Source organism: Vitis vinifera, chromosome 2 (genome assembly GCF_030704535.1).
Source record: "Vitis vinifera cultivar Pinot Noir 40024 chromosome 2, ASM3070453v1".
NCBI classification, from domain to species: Eukaryota; Viridiplantae; Streptophyta; class Magnoliopsida; order Vitales; family Vitaceae; genus Vitis; species Vitis vinifera.
Window position 1 is genome coordinate 12216942 of NC_081806.1, and position 21416 is coordinate 12238357.

A 21416-nucleotide genomic window follows, 5' to 3' on the forward strand; every position below is an offset into this window, starting at 1 on the left:
ACCGATTGTGGAAAACTCATTACTTTACAAGGAACCCATGACTTTGATTTTATGTGCAACTCCTAATGCACCCAAGTGATGTATAATTTAAATGATGAGGGACATGTATGCTCAAATAATCAATTAATAAAAAAGAGATAATTAAGGGAAACTAAGAAACATAAACAAATAAATTTATAAATGAATTTCAATCTATTATATCATGTCATGCTTTCTAAGGCTTAATCCCATCAAGATCGTAGAAAATACACTTAGGTGAAACGTGTGTAGTCATCAACTATGGTTAAGAAATAGCAAAATCCCTCAATGGTGTAAATATGGAAAGAGCACCAAACATCATAGTGTATCAAATCAAAAGGCGAGGGTGATAAATTGTTGGAAGGTGGAAAAGATAAACGACATTGTTTAGCCAAATGACAAATAAAGAAATGAGATGGAAGATTAGAAACAGATGAAATTTGTAATTCATTTCTCATATTTTGTAGCTTTACATTTGATGGATGTCCTAAAAGATGATGTCAAAGTTTAGTCTGAGATAAACTAAGGTTATTACAATTAATTTATTGAAATGTTAAAGAGAAAAGAGCTAAAGCTAGTTGAATCCAAAACATTGAGATTGACTTGTCTTCTACCCTTCCCAATTATCATGCCGCGAGTATGGTCCCGAATAAGACTAGAATCAGCAAGAAAGTTAATAGAATATTTGTGTCTTTCTATGAGTAAACTAATGGAGAGGAGATTGAAACAAAACTAAGGAACAAAGAAGACATTGGTTAGAACAATATGATCAGGTAATCGCAGAAATCCTATTCTATTGATAAAAACTAATTGACCATTTGATAATGTGACAATGGAATTTCTAACATGAAGAAAGGAAATGAAAAGCTCTATAAAACAACAGACATGATGTGTTGCACCCATGTCTAAAACCCATGATGATGAAGGTAAGGGATGTAAAGATAAGGTGGATGAGATGGTAAGATACCATGTATGTTGGAAACAGATGGTCCAACCTACAATAGTTCAATTGGAGTAAGAGTGATTCCATGAAGTTGAGAGCTGAGAAGAGCAATGAGTTGTTGGCATTGAGAAACAATTAATAAGCCTAGGGTGATTTTATAGAAGTAGTGGATTTAGTTGATATGGTTTGATTAATTTGGGGATTAGATGTGCCTGCCTTGGGTTTAAACTTGTATCCTGGTGGATAATCATGGAGTTTGTAGCATTTATCAATAGTATGTCCTTAAATACCACAATGAGAAAGTGGTTTATTCCGTTTTGACTTAGAATTCCCAATAGTTGTTGCAATAGTTGCAGGTGGATTAGAGTCTTGAACAACCAAAGGGTCATATAAAGGGGATTTTCCATGAGTGATGAACCGTTGATGTTCTTCTTGAACAACCAAGGTAAAGACTTTGGAAATTGGAGGCAAAGGATGAAGCATCAAGATTTGGGCTTAAGTTTGTACATAAGAGTCATTGAGACCCATAAGAAATTGCATAGCATGCTCTTGTTGTTGAAAATCCATCCAAGCTTTCATTGCTCCACATCAGTAAATTGGAACAAGTTGAAAATCTTAATGTTCATTCCAAAGTATCTTGAAACAAGTGAAATAGGTATTGACGTCCATGGCACCTTGGCAACAAGATGCTTATAAATCTGAAAAATCTGAGGTTCATTACTTGATGAAAACGATTTTGAAAGTCCTACCAAATTCCAACAACAGTATCCATATAATGAAGACTATCAACTATCTCCTTAATAACAAAATTCAATATCCAGGAAATTACCATGCTATTGTAGCAAACCTAGGAGCCATAGAGAAGGTTGTCTGCATCTAGATAAGGAATGCTTCCATTGACAAACCCAACCTTGTTCTTCACAGTGAGAGCCATGAGCATCTCGCGACTCCATGTTTGCAATTGTTATCACTAAGATAGTGAGAAACCAAGAATAATCATGGATGACCTCCATTTGAGAGAAAATATGGGCTACTGGAGTCTTCCATGGGAGAAGAATTGGGGGCGTTGACTATTGAACAACCGGAGAAGCCGTCTCGAGCTATCAAATGGAAAGATTAAGCATAGCGAAGAGAAAATGCTCTAATACCATATTAGAGAGAAAATAGAATTGGGAGAAAAATTCTCTGATCTCACTCACAAATGCGAAAAGTGTACGATTGGTTTTATAAGGGTTGGAGATAAGAATTTGTTACAAAAATGTAACAAACTCCAACTCACCATTGTAAGAAAGGACAAAAAATGGAGAAGATAAAAAATGGCTAATTCAAGACTTAATAGAACGAAAGATGTAAATTTTTACCTTAAAGAAGACTCTAAATAAAGAGTATTTTCCTATTTTGATGTAGAATAAATATTATGAGTATTTTAGGGACACGCAAATGATGCATTTTTAAAGCAGGTTTTACATGTGGATTTAGGTGGTGTTTGTTTTTTTGGCTTTTTGCTTAAAGCAATTTGTTTTCAGACTTTAGGTTGTTTGTTTTTCTACTTTTTCATGACTTATTATAAACTTTTTATTAAATAGAAAAAACCAAAATATGTGGCTTTTTCTAAATTGAAAAATAACATATTGTTTTTTTTTTACTTTTTAATACTTAATTGAAATAAAATACTATAAAAACAAACAACCTAATATTTAATACTATTAAGCATTAAGGTTCTATTTAAAATAAAGTAAAAAAACAAACACAACCTTAATAAAACAAAATGTTAATATGAAATTTCATGGAAGAATGTTTGAACTAGTGCTGAGTGACTGATTTGGTTTTTCTTTGTAAATTTTTGGACATTAAAACCTATATATATATATATATATTTGAATAAATTTCTTTTTCGTTTAACGGACTTTAATCATCAATTTTGTGAAAAATCCTACTTTTTAAAAAATATTGAATTATGATTAAATATTAGATTGACTAGCTCCATATCCTAAACTTTAAAGACTGAAATCTTTGACCCTGAGATCACGGGAGGTTCCGGTTGCCCCGCACCCGGGTCCTGAGTCATGACAATAATTAACATCTTTATACACTCTACTGTAGTCTGATCAGATACATTTGGAATATGTGTAAGTAACACGGACCACTTACCTCCACGTTATCCCCAATTTTGAGTTAGTTGGATCAGATGGGTGAGTTTCCTTTTAGCTTATATACATATGGCATTCTTTTGGTCATCTTATTCTTTTAGCTTATATACACTTATCATGAGCTCCTGACATTACTCAAAGCATTAGAATTGTTTTATCATTTTGATGTTATTATCTATTTTAATTCATTATATTTATCAATTAATCTAGGGTCGGGAGTCAGATAAGGTGAGAGGAGGAAGAATTAAGAGCTCCAGAATAAAAACATAAGCATTCAAGATGACCTACATGCAAGAGCTAGCACACTTGCTGGCCACTAGGATGATATATCAAGTACAGTGAGCTAGCTATAATATCATGGCGACTTCAATGCACAAGGCATTCTAGTTATGTGCATATATAGATAGAAAAGATAGGTAGCCACAACAATCCCAAATTGAAGGAAGAAAAGACGGACTCATGAAGAGTCGATCTTAATTTTCTTCGATAAATGGAATGGCAGAAAGAGGAATGGCCTTCTTCAAGGTAGCTCCGCATTTTTCTTGCATGTCAATGGTCAGTGGAGTGATTCCTTCAGGAAGCTTCCAGTTGAAGGAGTGGATAATGGAAGCTAACACTAGTTGAACCATTCTGATGGCAAGAGGTATGCCTGGGCAGATTCGCCTACCTGCTCCAAATGGTATATATTCATAATCTTGGCCTCTATAATCTATCTTAGAGCCCAAAAATCTTTCGGGAAGGAAGGATGAAGGATCCTCCCAATAACTTGGATCTCTTGCAATAGCCCACATATTGACGATGACATGACTGTTACTGGGTATGGTGAAACCGCATAATTCCACATCATTCTTTGCTTTAAAAGGTAACAGAAGAGGCCCAGCCGGATGGAGTCTAAGTGTCTCTTTCACAACAGCTTGAAAATATGGAAGTCGATCCATATCTGATTCTCTAACCATTTGACCTGCCCCGATTACTTCGCTAAGTTCTTGCCGAACCTTTTGCATCAGCCGAGGATTTCGAAGAAGTTCAGTCATTGCCCATTCAGTTGTTATGGTAGATGTATCACTTCCAGCATAAAATAGTTCCTGCCAAAACGTGAGAGTTCACCACCTTGCAATTGTTAAAATGCATATATGCATGCATGCATAGAAGAATTATTAAGTAACACTACTGTCTACTCATGTAGCAATCAATCAAGGCCTTCTTCCTCTTCATGATCTCCCTCACTACTTTGCCAGCATATAAATGGTGTTAATTTTATCTTTTCTAGCTAGCCCTTTCCCTAAGATGAATCTTTTACTTGTTGACCTGATCCTACAATAAATTTCGACTGGTACTAAGCGCCAACTCGCTGAGTTTACAAAAAATGACATTAGATTGAATTTAATTAAAATTAGAGAGGTGAATTAATTAACGGGTCTTACCACAATCAAAACCTGGATATTATCAGAATTGAAAACAGAGCCATCTTCTTCGCACTGATCAAGAATCACATCCAAGAAGTCGTCATTCCTGCTCATCGGATTGGAGGCTCTACACTTGATACGGCTTTTGATTATACCACCAACTATTTCATAAAGCCGTTTATAAGATGAGAAAGTGTCGCGCTTCACACCTAGCAAATCGAACCTTCGAAACATGGGAAAATAATCTGAAATATTAAACTTGCCAGCACCCTCCATGATTCCCCACACCTGATCCCTGAAATCCTGAGCCGACTCAAATCCTGGATCAACAAGGTCAACAGAGAAAATGGCGTTTGAAAGGACGTTCAAGTTGATGGCAGAGGTGAGTAGGCCGATATCCACCGGTGTACCGGAAACACAGTGCTTACGGATATGTTGGAGAAGTTGTTCCACCTTTTTGTATCGAAGGTGTTGGAGTGAGTCCAGGCTCTGGGATGTGAACAAGTGGTTGATGCAAACACGGCGGCGGCTGCGCCATACATGGTCCGCAGGAATCCATCCGATTGTGCCTTGAGGACTGTCGAGGGCCTCGGGAGCAGGACGGTCCAGGAAGTTCTGGCCATGTGTTTGGAGAATTAGTTTGGCTGTCTGGGGAGAGGAGGCGACGACGGTGGTGATGGAGCCAAGGCGGAGAGTGATGAGAGGGCCGTGGATTTTGGCCAATCTTGCAAGTGAGCGATGAGGAAGTTTGCCAATTTCCAGTAGGGAGCCCAAAATAGGGAGGCCAGTTGGGCCAGGCGGTAGCTTGGTAGCGTGGGATGATGGGCGCAGAAATTGGAGGAGGAAAAAGCACAGGATGAGTGGCATGCAAAGCAAGAGGAAGGTGTTAAGTTCCATCTTCTATGGCCTATGTCCTCTGGCCAATGGCCAATTGGTGTATATATAAGCTACCCAAAGGAGAGATGTATCAAATTCCAATATATATATATATATATATTTAATAAAATAAATATTATATAGAATATTTTCTGTACGTGATTGTAAAGAAATTCCTTATAATATAGTAAAAATAATTAATAAAAATATCTTTATAAATATTTTTTAACTGAAAGAAAAAAATTATGAAAAATAAGAGAGTTCACTAAAGAGTAGATGTAAGGAATTGTGAGAATTAAAATGCATATTATAATAAAAAGAGCTCACACTTAAGATGAAGATATAAAAAGACCTAATAACTACATCTATTTTTTTATATTTTATAATATTTTTATCACATAATTATAAATAAATAAATAAAAAGAATCGATGGAAATAGGTTAGTATCATTAGTCAGTTACGTGAGTTATTTTATTTTTATGTTATTCCTTTAACATGTTGATGGCACTACAATTATAACTTATAAGCTATAACAACGGTCACCAGCTAGCTTCCTCTGCTCCCATCTGCATTGTATTCACATGGCTCTGACACTGGGTGGTGTGTTGGAATTTTCTTACCACTTGGAAATGCAAGTGGCGGACCAATCTCTACAAAGTCTACTCTCTTTTATATATTGCATGATCATGATATCTCCGCTTCGTATTTGTATGCACATGTTTAGTAACTACACCCATGTGCCTCACGGAATTAATGATAGAGGGAGTAGGGATGATAATGACATGGATTTTTTTGAGCACTCATCTTCTCCATACCTAATGGAATAAGTTTTAATTTTAATTAAGCGGTTTCAAAATTCTTTTAAAACCTAGGATAAATTCGAATATTGTCATGTCCAGTTCATCCCATCTCGATTATATATAAATTTAATTTTTAAAATAAATTTAATTTATTTTTTATTCTATTATTTTTAATATATGAATAATAAAATAATATTTTTAATAAATTAAGTTATAAAAATATAATAATTTAATTATTTATAAAAATAATTTATTTTAATATAATTAAAATTTTAAAAAATTAAACATAAAAATAAAAAAAGTTAAAATGGGATAAGACGAAGGGGAGAAATTCTCGTGTCATCACCGTCTCATCCTAATTTATTTAATTTTTTAAATAAGATAAAAATAAAAATTATTTTAAATAAACGACGGGGTTGGGATGGGACACCCGGGCCAAGGCCGCCCCGTTGCTTATCCCTACTAGGGAGCAAGAAATTAATGCTAGTCAACTGCCCGTGTACATATCGCCGCCCCACCAATTAGGTTTACGGGGACTATCCCTTTCTCTGCTCGAATTGCGCGCGGTGCAGGCTTTCTAGTCAGCACTAAGATTGTTTCAAATCCAATAAATTTAGATTATCTGTGGTGATTGTATAGCATTTTATTTTAATTGTGATCATTTTTCTTCTCTAATACAAAAAAAATTAATGTCAATTCATAGCATGTCACGTACCGACAAGGTCGCAATCAACTTATCTAAACCTCCACATTTTAAATATAATAGGATTGAATTTCATACTTATAAAAATTTTATAAAGGAAATTTGTGTTTTGATGAGTTCGTTTTGTAAATATATATTTTTCAAAATTTAATTTTATGAAATCTAAAAATCAGTTTTTAATGTGAAAATTATATTTTTTTTATGCCCATTAAATCGATTGTATTTTTTGTATCGAAATTGCCCTTTTTTCTTTCCTCCTGTGCCTCACCCTCCCTCTCTAGTGAAATCGATCGGTCGACATCATCACTAGCCATGCAATCTCCATCTCTCCTTTTTTCTTCCCTTTCGACATCACCAAAAGAGAAGAATATGAATTTTAGAAAACCCATGATAGGAGTTATTGAGTTTTCTTTTTTTCTTTTATCGCCTAAACTATCCATGTATTTCTAATGTCAATTCATAGCATGTCACATACCGACAAGGTGGCAATCAACTTATTTGAACCTCCCCATTTTAAATATAATAGGGTTGGATTTCATACTTATAAAATAAAAGATAAGAGAGAGTATGAGATCAGATCTTGATTTTAGCAAGTTGTGAACAGTTCTGAATGAAAAATATTATATTCTACGCAATGTTAGAAGGCACATGCTTTGACTGTCAACACATTAAAACAAACTGGCCATAATGCTTTTAATGGAAATTCATATAAAATTGGAAGCGTGAAGAAGGCTTCCTGGCTGCCTGGGGTCCATCTGAAATTCACTGACCCAAATCCCATAGTTCCCATTCTCCATAATAGAAGCCATTGCCAATTTGTTTCCTCTTGTTTCTTTGAATTTTGGCCCAAACTAGCCTTTCGTGTATGCATTGAGTTGTTTTTTATATATACAAACTAGTGTCCCTTTGGATTCATATCAATAAGAGAATTTTTTTATTTTTTTATTTTTTTAATTTACTCTATTTTTCCCACCTTTCCCCCTTATCTCTGTCTCATTTCCTTTTTCAATTAAAAAATTAAGTTTCAATTATTAATATTTCAATTCAAAAATAAAATTTTGATTGGCAATTAAGACTTTAATTAAAAAGTAAAACTGTAATTTTAGTTAAAAATTATAGTCTTATTTCACAATTGAGGTTTTAATTTAAATTTTTAAAAAATATATGTATATATATTTTATGACATGACTTATATGTGACAATAAAAAGATTAGTTTGAATATAAGTTTTACAAAAAATTTAAATCTTATTTTTTTTTTCTATAAAATAGTTATTTTGCCCTCAAAACACTTTTCTTTATCCTTTTATGTATTTGATGTATGCAAATGTAAAATATATTTTGGAAACCTTTGTCTGTATAAGGAATTGACTTAAATATAGAGCAATTCTGAGTCATTCAAAACCTATAAAAAAGACTTTGAATTCTTACTTTTAAGTCTTTTTTTAAGCCCTTATTATTCTATAATAAAATCCACGGTACCATTAATTTGTTGCTATTATTTTTTGGGAGAATTATGTTTTGGGGGTAGATGGGCCCCCAAATTAACAAAAGGCTCATGTAACTCTTCAAATTGAGCCCAAGACCCAATGAAAGTATGGAAATTGAGTTGAAGGATATCATCCTTCAGTATTTTCAAAAATACCCTTTGTTGATTTTGAGAAAAAAAATTAATATTTTTGAAAAATAATTTTATTTAATTTAATATTTTTTATTTAATTTAATATTTTTTTAAATGTTTTTATGTAATTTAATATTTTTTAAAATACTTTAATTTAATTTAATATTTTTTTAAAAAAATTATTTAATTTAATATTTTTGAAAACTACTTTTATTTAATTTAGTATTTTTGAAAAAAAATTATTGAAAAAAAATTATTTAACTTAATTTTATAAAATATTTTATATGTGTTCTTAAAGGGTATATTTGTCCGTTACTATTTCATATCCTTCAACTTAATTTGAAGAGTTATATGGACCTTTTGTTAATTTGGGAGCTCATCTACCCCCAAAAGATAATTCTCCCTTATTTTTTTATCCTTATTCAATGTATACAAAAAGTAAAATATTTTTTCGAAACACTTTTATTTGCACAACACGCTAACTTAAATAATAGTAAATTGAAGGTAAATATTTTACGTGTGATGTGGAGGGAAAAAAAGAACAGAGCCAATAAATTAATATAAATAGAGAGGCGTATATATTATTAGGAACAAGAAGAAAGTTGAATGATTCAAAACCCAAATAGGAGTTTGAATTCTTTCACTTTTATATGTTTTGTTACTTTTAAAACCCCAATTATTCTACAATTTTTCTTTTGTTCTTGCTCTCGTCCCCCTTGTCCCGATTATTTCTACAATCCTGACTAATTCAAAATCTAAATATTTTCCTTTCCCCTTTCTCTCCATCTTGTTTCACTTTTTAATTAAAAATGAAGTCTCAATTAAAAATTTAAACTTCAGTTAAAAAATGAAACTTCAATTGCCAATTATGGATTCAGTTAAAAAATGAAGTTTTAATTGACAATTAAAGTTTTAGTTCAAAAATAAAATCTCATTTGATAATTGAAGCTTTTAGTTAAATTTTGGAAAAAAAAAATGACATGACTCTTATGTGACAATAAAGTAATTAGTTTGAACATAAGTTTCCCAAAAATGGGATAAACCTTATATATATATATATATATATATATATTTTTTTTTTTTATAGAAGGATTATTTTGTCCTAAAACTTTGTTTCTCTATCCGTATGTATTTGATGTATACAAAAAGTAAAATATCTTTTCGAAACACCATTATTTGCACAACATGCTAACTTAAATAATTGTAGATTGGAGGTAATTATTTAATGTGTGACAGTGGAGGAAAAAAATTAATGTATATATGTAGACCCCCATTTTGGGAGTCATTCTTGCAGCCGATGCTTGACAAGTGTCACCATCTCGCATGGCCATGTGTCACTCCCAGATTAGTCAATGTGGGATCAAAATAGTGGAATTGAAGAAGCAATCAGAATAAGACACCTATCAAGAGGATATTCTAAAATCTTCAGGCCGTTGGAGATATTTTTCTGGAAGAGGGTCCCGTAGGCCGTCAAGAGGGGACAGATTGGAGAAAAAAAGGTGGTTGCAGAAGAAGTGTTGCAGGAAAGGTGGCTGTAGCAGGCGTGTAGCAGAGAAGAGTGGCTTGCAAAAGAGGTTATCTAGGGAGAAAAACGGGGGGGGGGGGGGGGGGGGGGGGGGGGGGGAAAAGGAGCTTTTGGTTGCGAGCGAGGAGCTTTTTTTTGGTGGTTAGAGAGGAGTAGAGAGAGGTGAAAAAGGAAAGGATTGGAGAAAAAGAGAAGATCCGAAGAAAGAAAAGGGAGGATAACCAGAGACTCGGGGGGACTCGTTTATGAGGGGCAGCAAACTGTGAGAGGGAGAGCTTTTTGGTTGTTAGAGAGGAGTTTAGCTTGAGAGGACGAAAGGAAAGAAAGAAAAAAGAAAAGAAAAGAGAGGGGAACGAGGGGAGATATTGAAGAAGCTGTAGGGAGGGAGAAACTCATTGAGAAAGCTGAGACTTGATTTCTTTTTGCTTGAGGAACCAGGTATGTACGCAGTTTTCTCCTCGTCTCTCATTATTCATTGATTTTTCCATAACATAATGCTATTTTGGGTGGATGTTGAAGGCCACTGATCTGTTTGTTGATATGTACGCCTGCATTTGTGGAGATTTGTCCATCTTTTAATTTGATATGCTCCTGTTGTGGTTATGAAATGCTTGAAAATCATGAGGGTGGTTGCATTTGATACGGTTTTACTCACCTGCTCAGAAGATTCATGGATGATTCATGAAGTGGACTTTCTGAGATTTTCCTTTATTTGTTCATCTTCTTTCACGCTCTGTTTCTCTACTTCCCTTGTTTCTTGATATCCGTCCATGGTACGCATCCATTTTCTCATCCCTGCTCAAAAGAGATCCTAGAAAATCTGGAGTAGTTGTCATGGCAGCAAAGCCCACCTCATCAGCATCCCCTTACTCATTTTCGTTTATTATTCATCGTTTTATCCAATATGCCTACGTCCCCATCGTTCATCTATCCCTCTCTCTCTAGGTCGTCATACCCATTTCCTTACTCCAGCTTGCAGGAATCAAGCATCCTCCACCACACCCATCTTCCTCTCATTCATTCTCCATCCCACTCCCTCGCGTACATGGAGTCTCACGGGTGCATGCCATCCTTCACTCATTCACATACCTATTAAAACCACTCACCCAAGCCCCCATATCCATACAGCCCATACCTATCCTTCATGCTACTCCTAACCACGTTCATTCCACCCGGACATATCGCATCCGGAATTCCTCCACCGCCATTCCATCCGGACACATTGCATCTGGAATTCCTCCCGCCGCCATTCCACCCGAACATTCCCCGTATCCGGAAATTCCTCCCATCGCCATTCCACCTGGACGTCCCCCTGCATCCGGAAATTCTCCTCCACCAACATTCCATCCGGACATATCGCATCCAGAATTCCTCCGCCGCCATTCCATCCGAACATATCGCATCCAGAATTCCTCCCGTCGCCATTCCATCCGGACGTCCTCCGCATCCGGATTTCTTGGGATGGCTGCCACTCACGCACATGGGGACTCCACTCTCATGCACAGCCATGGACGACTGATGCGACTCATGGTAGCTTGGCTTTAAAGGCGTATCAACAAAATTTATACCTTAAATACTATTACTAAAGTAGCCAAGCTACTATAGCATAGTGGTTCTAGGATCGTTCACTGGGAAGGGTTTTCGCAAACACAAGTGATATTCAAATTAGGAAAATAGGTGATTTTCTTATAGATGTTAGCTTTAAAAGAAAATGCAAATGTTTTTAGAAAGATTTAAACTAATCTAAGCTAACATTAAAGACTAAAATGAAAGGGTGTAAAAGCAAGTTTCTCAAAGATAGGATAGCTATGCTCTGGCTCTTATGCAAATTGGAAATCTAAGGATAGGCTCCTCGCGTTGGGGTTGCAACTATGGTGATGCTTGCTTCCCGAACCGGTATGGATTTAGCAAATCAAGTTTTAATCCTTTAAAATGGCAAAACAGATGGTAGTGAATTTCATCAATGGTTATTCACCTTAGACTTCCTTTGAATGGCTCGTAAGAGATAACTAATGGTCTAAAGCCAAAAGCTTACCAAATATTGGCAACTCAAAGTCATTCCAGGTGATAAACTCACCTTTCAATGGCCATTGAAATTGGTTCTAACGGATTAATGCAAAACTTGGAATTGAAAACCTCACTTTCCAATAGCTCGTAGGAGATAACTAATGGATAGAAATCCAAAAGCTTATCAAGTATTGGCCGTTGGAAGTTGTCCAAAGGAAATAAAAACCAAACTTTGCATTAATGAACCATTAATGAAAAACGACTACCTTACCTTCCAGGTGCGAGAAATTTCCATGGGATTGCATCCAAGCCATCACATAACATCCATACTTTGAGAAACTAAAAGTTTTAGCCAATCATCCTCTGAGGAAAAGCCCTTAGAGGCTGTTTGGCTACTAAGAAAATAGAAATGGAGAAGAACAGGAGAAAAGAGAAAAACAAAGCTTTATATATTTCTAAGTTAATGTACAGAGGATCGATCACCAATCATCCCATTCTCCCCTGTTGGAGGTGTTGTGCACCTCTATATATAGCAAAATTACAAGATAAAGCTTTATGTCGGCTGAATACAAGGTTACAAAAGGAATTTACATGAGAAAATATCAAGCTAAAAATATTTGGGAAGTCGGTGGTGCGTGCGTGGAGAAACAGAGGATTCAAAGGAATTTCGCAATGTGAATTTCACATTGCGAAATTTTCGCAATGTGAATTACTCATGATGCGAAGTGCCATATTTTCGCATCATGAGTTAATTCACCTTGCGAAATTTTCGCAATGTGAAATTCACATTGCGAAATGGCAAAATTTCGCACCATGAAGAAAATCTCATTGCGAAATTTTCGCAATGTGAAATTCACCTTGCGAAATTGGTCATTTGGCATGATGCAGTTGCCTTCCGAAGGCCATATCTTCCTCATTTCAGCTCCAAATCATACACGGTTTGAAGCGTTGGATTCTTGACTTCCTAAGCTTTCAAATGGTATATAGCATGTAGAAAATGGACTTCGGGAAGTGCTCCAAAAGTGTGAAAGAAGACTGCAGCTGTTTTCTTCACTCTGTTTTCCTCTTCTCCATTGCTTGTGCTCGTGTTTCCACTTGAAATTCAAGCCTGTAATCATCCAAAATCCTTGCTTAACTCACCCAAATAGCTCCTCCATCAATTGGCATGCTTGAATTGGTTCATAAGCTGATAAAAACATGTAAACTTGCCACAAAAATGGTTAAAACCAATTACTAAGGACCTTAATGAATTAATTGGGTTAAATGAATATGATTACTACTCAAAGGTGCTTAAAACCATTATTATTAGGTCTACAAAATAGCACTTTTTGGTAGTAATCAACGACCTCACCTAGGAGATCTCCATGCTGCAACACGGCTCTGGAAAAGGACCCACTTTCCATGAGCTGCAACTTCAAAGAAGTCATACATAGCCCGGATTCTTATATAAATCTCCGACAACATGCAGCATATAAAGCATCAAATTAGAAGGATTAAAAGTGGTCTAACAGCAACCCCTCTTACACTATGGAAGGTAAGTTCTCTTTTTAAATTCTAGGTGATGCAGTTTTTATTTTGAAATTTGTCTTGATTTATCTCAATTTGTTTTAGTTAGTTTATAATTTTTTTCATTATAGCGCACTGTAATTCTACATCTATAAATTGAAATCTGACAACTTAAAAGCCCTTTTTAATTTTTCTAACTATTCTATGACATTTTAGACTCCTTGAACTTGATTTTTGAATCTTTCTTGGGTCAAATATGGTTTTCCAATTAGGAGATTTAAATCAATTTTTCAGAAGGTTCAATTTTCACTCTGTTTTTGACATTCAGTCTTGTTTTACAAAATTAAATTACTAAACGGTCTCTTTAATTTATTTTAACATTTTATTTTAATCTAGACTCCTTAAATTTAATTTTTGATACATAAAATATCAATAAATAATTTCTGAAATGAGAGATATAATTTTTTCTTCTTGCACACACTGCACAAGTGCTTTTCTGAATTTGAGAGATGTTTATTTATTTTTAAATATGTTGTGAATGTGATATTTCTCTGAGACTATTTTTCATATATAATAGAAATATTAATATAGTTGTGTGATTTTTTTTATGATTTTAAGACATTTCTAAGTTAATTATAAAAATCAATTTTTGAATACCTTAAAAGATGCTCTGTTCTGGACCTATTATCATCGTTATGTAATCTGGTACTAAATGAGGGCTGGTTAATTAATTTGGTCACTTAGATGATAAACTAGACATATAGGAGATGCTCTCTAAAAATATTCTTGATAAAACTTAACTTCTAGGTATTTGTTTTAGATTTATTTTTTACAGTCTTCTATTCTAATCATTTGCTAACTTTTTTCTGTGAGGTAACCCCTTTGTGAATAAATTTGTTATTGATTGGAATATAATCAAATAATTTGGCCTATTGGATGTTTATCTAGACATGTTAAAGATGTTACCTAATTTTTATTTTGGTGAGATAACATTTCTTGATATTTATTTGGAGTTTATTTTGTGAACCGATTTTCTACCCTTTTAATAATATTTCTTTGGCTTTTGGTATTTTAGTCACTTTTGATCATACTTGTGAACTTTCCTTGACTTTAGACATTCTAAGTGTATATATGTAGGTTTAGTTTATTTATTTATTTATTATTATTTAATCTTATCATTATTATTGGTGAATTAACCTCATTTTTATAGAATCACTGACGCTTGCTACACAGGTACGCTCTCTATCTTCCCATTCTAAGTGTATATATATAGGTTTAGTTTTATTTATTTATTATTATTTAATCTTATCATTATTATTGGTGAATTAACCTCATTTTTATAGAATCACTAGTGCTTGCTACACAGGTACGCTCTCTATCTTCTCATTTTAAAGTTCCATGAATATGTTTGTCATTAAGAACTCACTACTACAAAAAATTAAATTAATAACACTTTATTTCTTGAAGCTTGTAAAAAATATCATTATTTATCTCTAAAATTAATAATTATTGATGCTCACACATTCTTGGCGCTTTACAAGGAGAAGCAATGGCGTTTTTAAATAATGGCTCTTTTGTATGGATGTTGTATTGAAGAAGATAGACGGATTCTGGTTTATGAATGTATAAAAAATAAGAGCCTTGATCAAGCTCTTTTTGGTGAGAATGCTTAAAATATTTTGCATCTTGCACTTTATGTTTTTATTTTTTATTTTATTTTATTTACCACACCTATACTGTGTTCTGATAAAGAATTCAAATTATATTTCCATTAACTTTAAAAATTTGATGTTTCTCTCTATTTCTTAATTTGGGGGTTGCAACAATTATTTGGCTTGTTTTAATGATGTAGGAGATGAAAGGACCTTAAAAGATTCAAAATACTAACTTAAACTGTACCAACAGTAATTTTGGCTTGGGAATTTGACAGTGTCAATGATTGATTTTCCATGTTTTCTTTCTAACTATCTAGAATTTTAATTTTAGTTGAATGTTAATAGAAATATTAGACACTATCACATCTTATCTCTCTTCTTCATGTTTTCATTTATTAATTATAATTTATAATTTTTCTTTTTTTAATATATTTATCTATCTATTTATAGATCATTCTTCTCTTTCCAACTTTGAAGAGAGAGAGAGAGAAATAGTAAAGGATAGCAAGGGATAGAGTGTTCTGCTCCACCATCTAAGTATGTGATGAAAAGTGAGTACAATTAAACTCTCGTTACTATTTTTATTATTTTTGAAATTTCTATGGCTATTCTCTTGTGTTTGATCTAATTCCACTACTCCTAATTTTCCATTCCTCAAGGCTGAATCACAAAGGCTAAATCACATTTTTTTAAAATTTCTCCTTAGATCTAGCATAAATTTATTAAAATTGCATAATTGTTCTATCATTTATTTCAAAAAAACATTCAACTACTTCTTGAACTTTTAGGTTGAATATATATTTGGTTAATATTTAGTTTTGTGATTGGGTTACTTAATTATTTTCATTTTGCAAGTTGTATTTTCCTTATTGATTATTATATTACATAGTGTAGTTGGCTTATTAAAATTTAAATGAGTCTAAATCTCCTAAGTTGTAATAACATCATAACAGTAGTTGTTAGCAAATTATTGAAGCTCCTACCTGTAGTACATATGTTTAGGTTCTCGAGTCGATTGATAAGAGTTACTTGGTCAGCCCTCAACATTAGTAGAACTTGCAACAAATTTCTTCCTAGTTTCATAATGTTGTAATATTAAGTCCTCTTGAACATAATAGTGAGAAGGTTTGTCATTATCAATTATTTTGTTTATTTTGGGACATGCTAAAATCTAATCGTTCAATTGGTTGATACTGTGAGTTGAACTTATGAATTTTTTAAATTAGATATAAAATGCAATAGAAATTAAATTGTATAGATAGTAAGGTTGGTGTGGCCGGGATCCTCAATGGACAAAGCTTTTGCTCCTCCATTGCCTATTAGTAGCCTCTACATAGAAGAGGTGCATGTTAAGGTTTGACTTCTTACTATCCCTTGTTCTTGTTTTGTTTTAAGTATTAAATATTAATCAAATTATTGCCAAAAGTTACTCTAGATGGCTTATTGACCACAACTAATATTAGTAGGGAAATACAAAAGTTTAACTATTCTATATATGGGTTCATAAATTTGTGTTCTCGACATGTTTGGATTTTTCTATCTTTTCTAAAATATTTGTTTATAATATTAATAAACAAGAGATCCAACTTTCAATATTTGTCAATAATATATCTTTATTTACAGGTTGCAAAGGAAATTTGTTTGCTAAAAGAAGAGAAATCATTGTGTTAAAGAAGACGAAGTCAAAAACCATGAAGATTACATCAGTGAACTCATTAGGAGGTTGAACTATGCTTTTAAAGATTATGGTTTATTTTAGTAGTCTTGGTACCAATGTTTGTTCTTATGTTAGAATTAGAAATTCTTATTGAAATATTTTGATATAATTAACAAGTTTATGTGTAATTAATATATATAGGTGGTTACATTAATTGTTTAAACTAGGTTCATGTATATCAATATTTGGATATATTTTAATTAATAAAATTCGATTTTATTTTATTGGTTGTAATTGTTTTTTTAATTTAATTATATAAGAAATCAATTATTTTAATAACGGAATCAAAATATTATTTTTTAATAGAAATTGTTCAAAGATGAAGCTTTTATAAGCGTCATTGTTAACATGAAACAAAGAAGACATTTTTAAAAGTGTCATTAATAAGATTAAATCAAAGATGACGTCTTCATAAGTGTCAAGAGTGGTAATTTTATAAAAATTATTTCAATAAAAATGTTCAAAGATGACGCTTTCACAAGTGTCATTGTTGACATTATTCAAGGATGACACTTCTTAAAGCGCCATTAAAAGCATTAATAAAAGATGACGCTTCTTAGGAGTGTCATTGTTAATTGTAACATTTAATAACAGGGGCGGAGATGACACTTCGAGGAAGCGTCATCTTTTACCTTTCTTGACGCTTAAAAAGCGTCATTATTTCACTTTTTTCTTGTAGTGATGCAATTTGATAATTTGAACTATCATTGTATCTTGAAAACACGACTCTGTTATAAATTATGAAATTATATTAAATTCCCAGCTTTGGCTTTGCTTAAATTCTTTTGTCTTTTTGGGTTTTTTTGTTTTGCTTATCTTTTTCATTATATAAGGTTTAAGTGTATATGAATAAATAAATAAAATTAGAGATTCACTTATGAAAGTCTGGTAACGGTTTTTGAAAATAATTTTAAAAATTAGTATTTTAGAATAATTTTTAAAAATTATTTTCTAATTTTTGTAAAACAAAAGTTTGTTTGAAAACCTAAAATGCTTTTAACATATTTTTAATATTTTAAAAAATAATTTTCATATCTAATATTTTATTTTTAATCATTCTATATATTTGTATAATTATTTTTTAAAACAATCATAAGAAAATAAGTAAAAACAATAAAAAAATACTAAAATATATTATCTGAAAACACCCTATTTTTTATTCTTAAGAATAGAAAATAGTTTTTAATTGTCAAATATATTTCCTATATTTTTTTGTTTTAGAGAATAGAAAACTGGTCTAAAAAATATTTCTCAAACAAGTCCCTATATTCTCATGCCAAGATGGCTTGTAGATTTTTTTCCTTAATATTTTAATGAATTTAAAAAATAAAAAAATGTGTGTATTTATAGTCATTTGCAGTGTTGTTAGATGCCTTGTAGGCATTCTATGCTGCTGATATGTAATATCCTAATTCTTTTCGTGGGTCAATGTCACCTTTCAATCTTATACCATTTTACAAATGTTTGTGAAAATTCTAATAGAAACTATTTAATTAGAAATTTGAGCTCTTTGTAAATTCTATATATGCCATTTGTAACCAACTAATTAACAAAAGGCTTCATGTACTAACCTAGCAAAATTGTTATTTTTCAAAAATAGAAGTAATAAAAAATAACTTGCAAATTGTACATATCCTAATGTTTGGGAATTTGGGATAAGAAGGTGGTTAATTTTATTCACACCCTGAGCTTTAGTGTAAATACATTAAGCCATCACAAGTTTTAAATTTTGTTAGTTAGCACCTTTATAAATGTATTTTATATATAAATTTTATTTTACGTCATTTGAAACCTATGGTAATTGTGCGTATTTAGACCAAACATCAAGGGATGTTAATGAAATTAACCCTATAAAGTTTAAGGATAAAAATGTTCAAATGAGATTATGAATTCAAACACTTTTTGATAAAAATTTTAAGAAAGAAAATAATAAAACGAGATTATGTTTATAATATTCTTAAAAGTTATTTTTTGAAATATGGATATTACCTCTTTTTTTTAATAAAATATTTCAAAAAAATAAAAATATTTTGTTAGATAACAGCCGGTTGAGTGCAACATTCATCAAATGCAGATAAGATCAGCTGTACCTGTAGATGGAAACTTCAAAGCATAAGCAAACATTAAAATACTTCTACCAAAACGAAATACATATAAGATACACAGCTTTGAGAATTAAATTATTAAACACTGCTCTGGGGAGTTGACCTGCTCCAACCGATTCCACTCGCATGAAGTTGAGTTTTAAGAAGTATATAAATCCGAACAGAGAATATTAATCATCCAGAGAGAGGGAAAGAAGGAAAGAAGGAAAGAAGGACAATGGGTAAACCACATATTCTAGTTGTACCTCTTCCAGCGCAAGGCCATGTACTTCCTCTAATGGAGCTGTCTCTATGCTTAGCCAAACAAGGGTTGAGAGTCACATTTGTGAACACAGAGTTCATTCATGAGAGGCTGGTGAATGCATTGATGGAGAGGGATAACTTAGGAGATCAATTCCGTCTGGTTTCGATCCCAGATGGATTGACCGATGCCGACAGAATTATTCCAGGGAAGTTAAGTGAAGCAATCTGGGGGATTATGGGCGAGAAGCTGGAGGAGCTCATTGGAATGATCAAAAGAGCTGGTGATGACGTCTCTTGCGTGGTAGCCGATCGGGGTGTGGGCAGTGCCCTGGAAGTTGCCGCAAAGATGGGAATTCGGCGAGCTGCTTTCTGTCCCATAGCAGCCATATTCACGCCCTTGGTATTTAGCATTCCCAAGCTCATTAATGATGGAATCATAGATAACGAAGGTGAGACCCTCTTATGATCACGAACTCCCTAAATAGTTTTTCTTTTTCCATTACAAGAGACACTAACTCTGAAAAAGTTCTCCGGTGGCCTGATAGAATAGAATCATCAGATCCTACAATTTTTTACTCACCCATGTGGAATGATCCAAATTTAGAGTTTGAAATTTGATAAATAGCGGTGCTTTTTAAAAATAATATTTTAACATAGCGGGATTTGAACCCCTTCTCGTGAATAAGTCAAAAAAACCCTTGTTACCACCAAGCTGCACATAACTAGGTTACACATACATTTTTATTCACTTTTTGTCTCCTGAAATTAATAACTAGATTTGCCCCCTCGAGCCACTTTCTGGCTCCGGCACAGTCAGAAAACTTGTCTCAGAAATAGAGTACCCATCAAATTGAAAAAACCCAACTAGGTGCCACTAGTAAAAAGAACGGTAATGATGAGAGTACTACTAATGCTGGTTCCTTATGATTTGAATGCATGCAGGAACTCCAATAAAGGGCCAGGAGATTCAATATTTGCCAACCAATATTCCTGCCATTAATACTAAAGACTTCCCGTGGGTTCGGAATGGTAACTTAACCATGCAGAAACTTATGTTTAAACTTATAGTGAGAAATAACGAAGCTGTGAAAAAGGCAGACTGGCTGATTTGCAACTCAGCTTATGATTTAGAGCCTGCAGCATTTGCCTTGGCTCCGGAGATCATACCCGTAGGCCCACTCTTGGCACGCAATCGGCTTGGTAATTCGGCAGGAAGCTTGTGGCCAGAAGATTCGACTTGTTTGAAATGGCTAGATCAACACCCACCCTGCTCTGTCATATATGTTGCTTTTGGCAGTATGACAATTTTTAACGAGAAGCAGTTCAAGGAACTGGCACTGGGACTTGAACTCTCCAACATGCCATTTCTGTGGGTTGTGAGACCAAATAGTATTGACTGTACCAAGGTTGCCTACCCAGAGGGATTTCAAGACAGAATAGCCAACCGGAGGAAGATTGTGGGCTGGGCTCCTCAGCAGAAAGTTCTGAGTCATCCTTCTGTTGCTTGCTTCTTAAGCCACTGTGGTTGGAATTCTACCATAGAAGGTGTAAGCAATGGGGTCTCTTTCTTGTGCTGGCCTTACTCAGTCGACCAGTTTCTTAACGAGAGATACATTTCTGATGTTTGGAAGGTTGGATTGGGGTTTAATCCAGACGAGAGGGGGATCATCACGCGTGAGGAAATTAAACATAAGGTGGAGCAGCTGCTTGGTGACGAAAATTTTAGGATAAGGGCTTCAAATCTGAAGGAATCGGCCATGAATTGCGTGAGAGAAGGTGGCTCTTCCTATAATAATTTCCAGCGTTTCATTCAATGGCTGAAGGCATAAACCAATCATTGAGTTGAGGCTTTGGTTAACCTTTGTATTTCACGTGTTTGTTTTTCTAATATTTTCCTCTTCTGTTTTGAATGAGCATGAATAAATAGAACAAAATAAAAAACATATCAAAAGAATAAAATATTTTTATATGTTTCTCTCAACTTATTTCAATTAATTTTCTCTATTATATAAAAATTAAATAATTTTAAAATATATAAATTTCTAACTAAATTTAATTATATATAATTTTTCTTAAAAATTTTATGATCAAACTAAGCATAAGAAAACTATTTTTTGAACTTTTTTTTTTCCTTAATACTTTT

The 21416-nt window shown here is 33.2% G+C and overlaps 2 protein-coding genes and 1 long non-coding RNA gene across 3 annotated transcripts; 2 read left to right on the top strand and 1 right to left on the bottom strand.

Moving 5' to 3' along the window:
* Positions 1-3324: 3324 nt before the first annotated feature.
* LOC100264388 (geraniol 8-hydroxylase) lies at positions 3325-5456 on the bottom strand. The gene is made up of 2 exons (XM_010664505.3): positions 4536-5456; positions 3325-4196 (listed from the first exon to the last, which is right to left on the bottom strand). The coding sequence occupies exons 1-2, from the start codon at positions 5412-5414 to the stop codon at positions 3585-3587; spliced, it is 1491 nt and encodes a 496-aa protein (XP_010662807.1). The 5' UTR covers positions 5415-5456; the 3' UTR covers positions 3325-3584.
* Positions 5457-12299: 6843 nt separating this feature from the next.
* On the top strand, positions 12300-17149 carry LOC109124155 (uncharacterized). The gene is made up of 2 exons (XR_002032110.2): positions 12300-15759; positions 16832-17149. It is a non-coding gene; the product is annotated as an uncharacterized LOC109124155 (long non-coding RNA).
* Positions 17150-19247: 2098 nt separating this feature from the next.
* LOC100242099 (UDP-glycosyltransferase 83A1) lies at positions 19248-21102 on the top strand. Its single transcript, XM_002272421.4, has 2 exons — positions 19248-19722; positions 20216-21102. Exons 1-2 carry the CDS (start codon positions 19248-19250, stop codon positions 21100-21102), a joined length of 1362 nt encoding a protein of 453 aa, XP_002272457.1.
* The last annotated feature ends 314 nt before the right edge of the window (positions 21103-21416 follow it).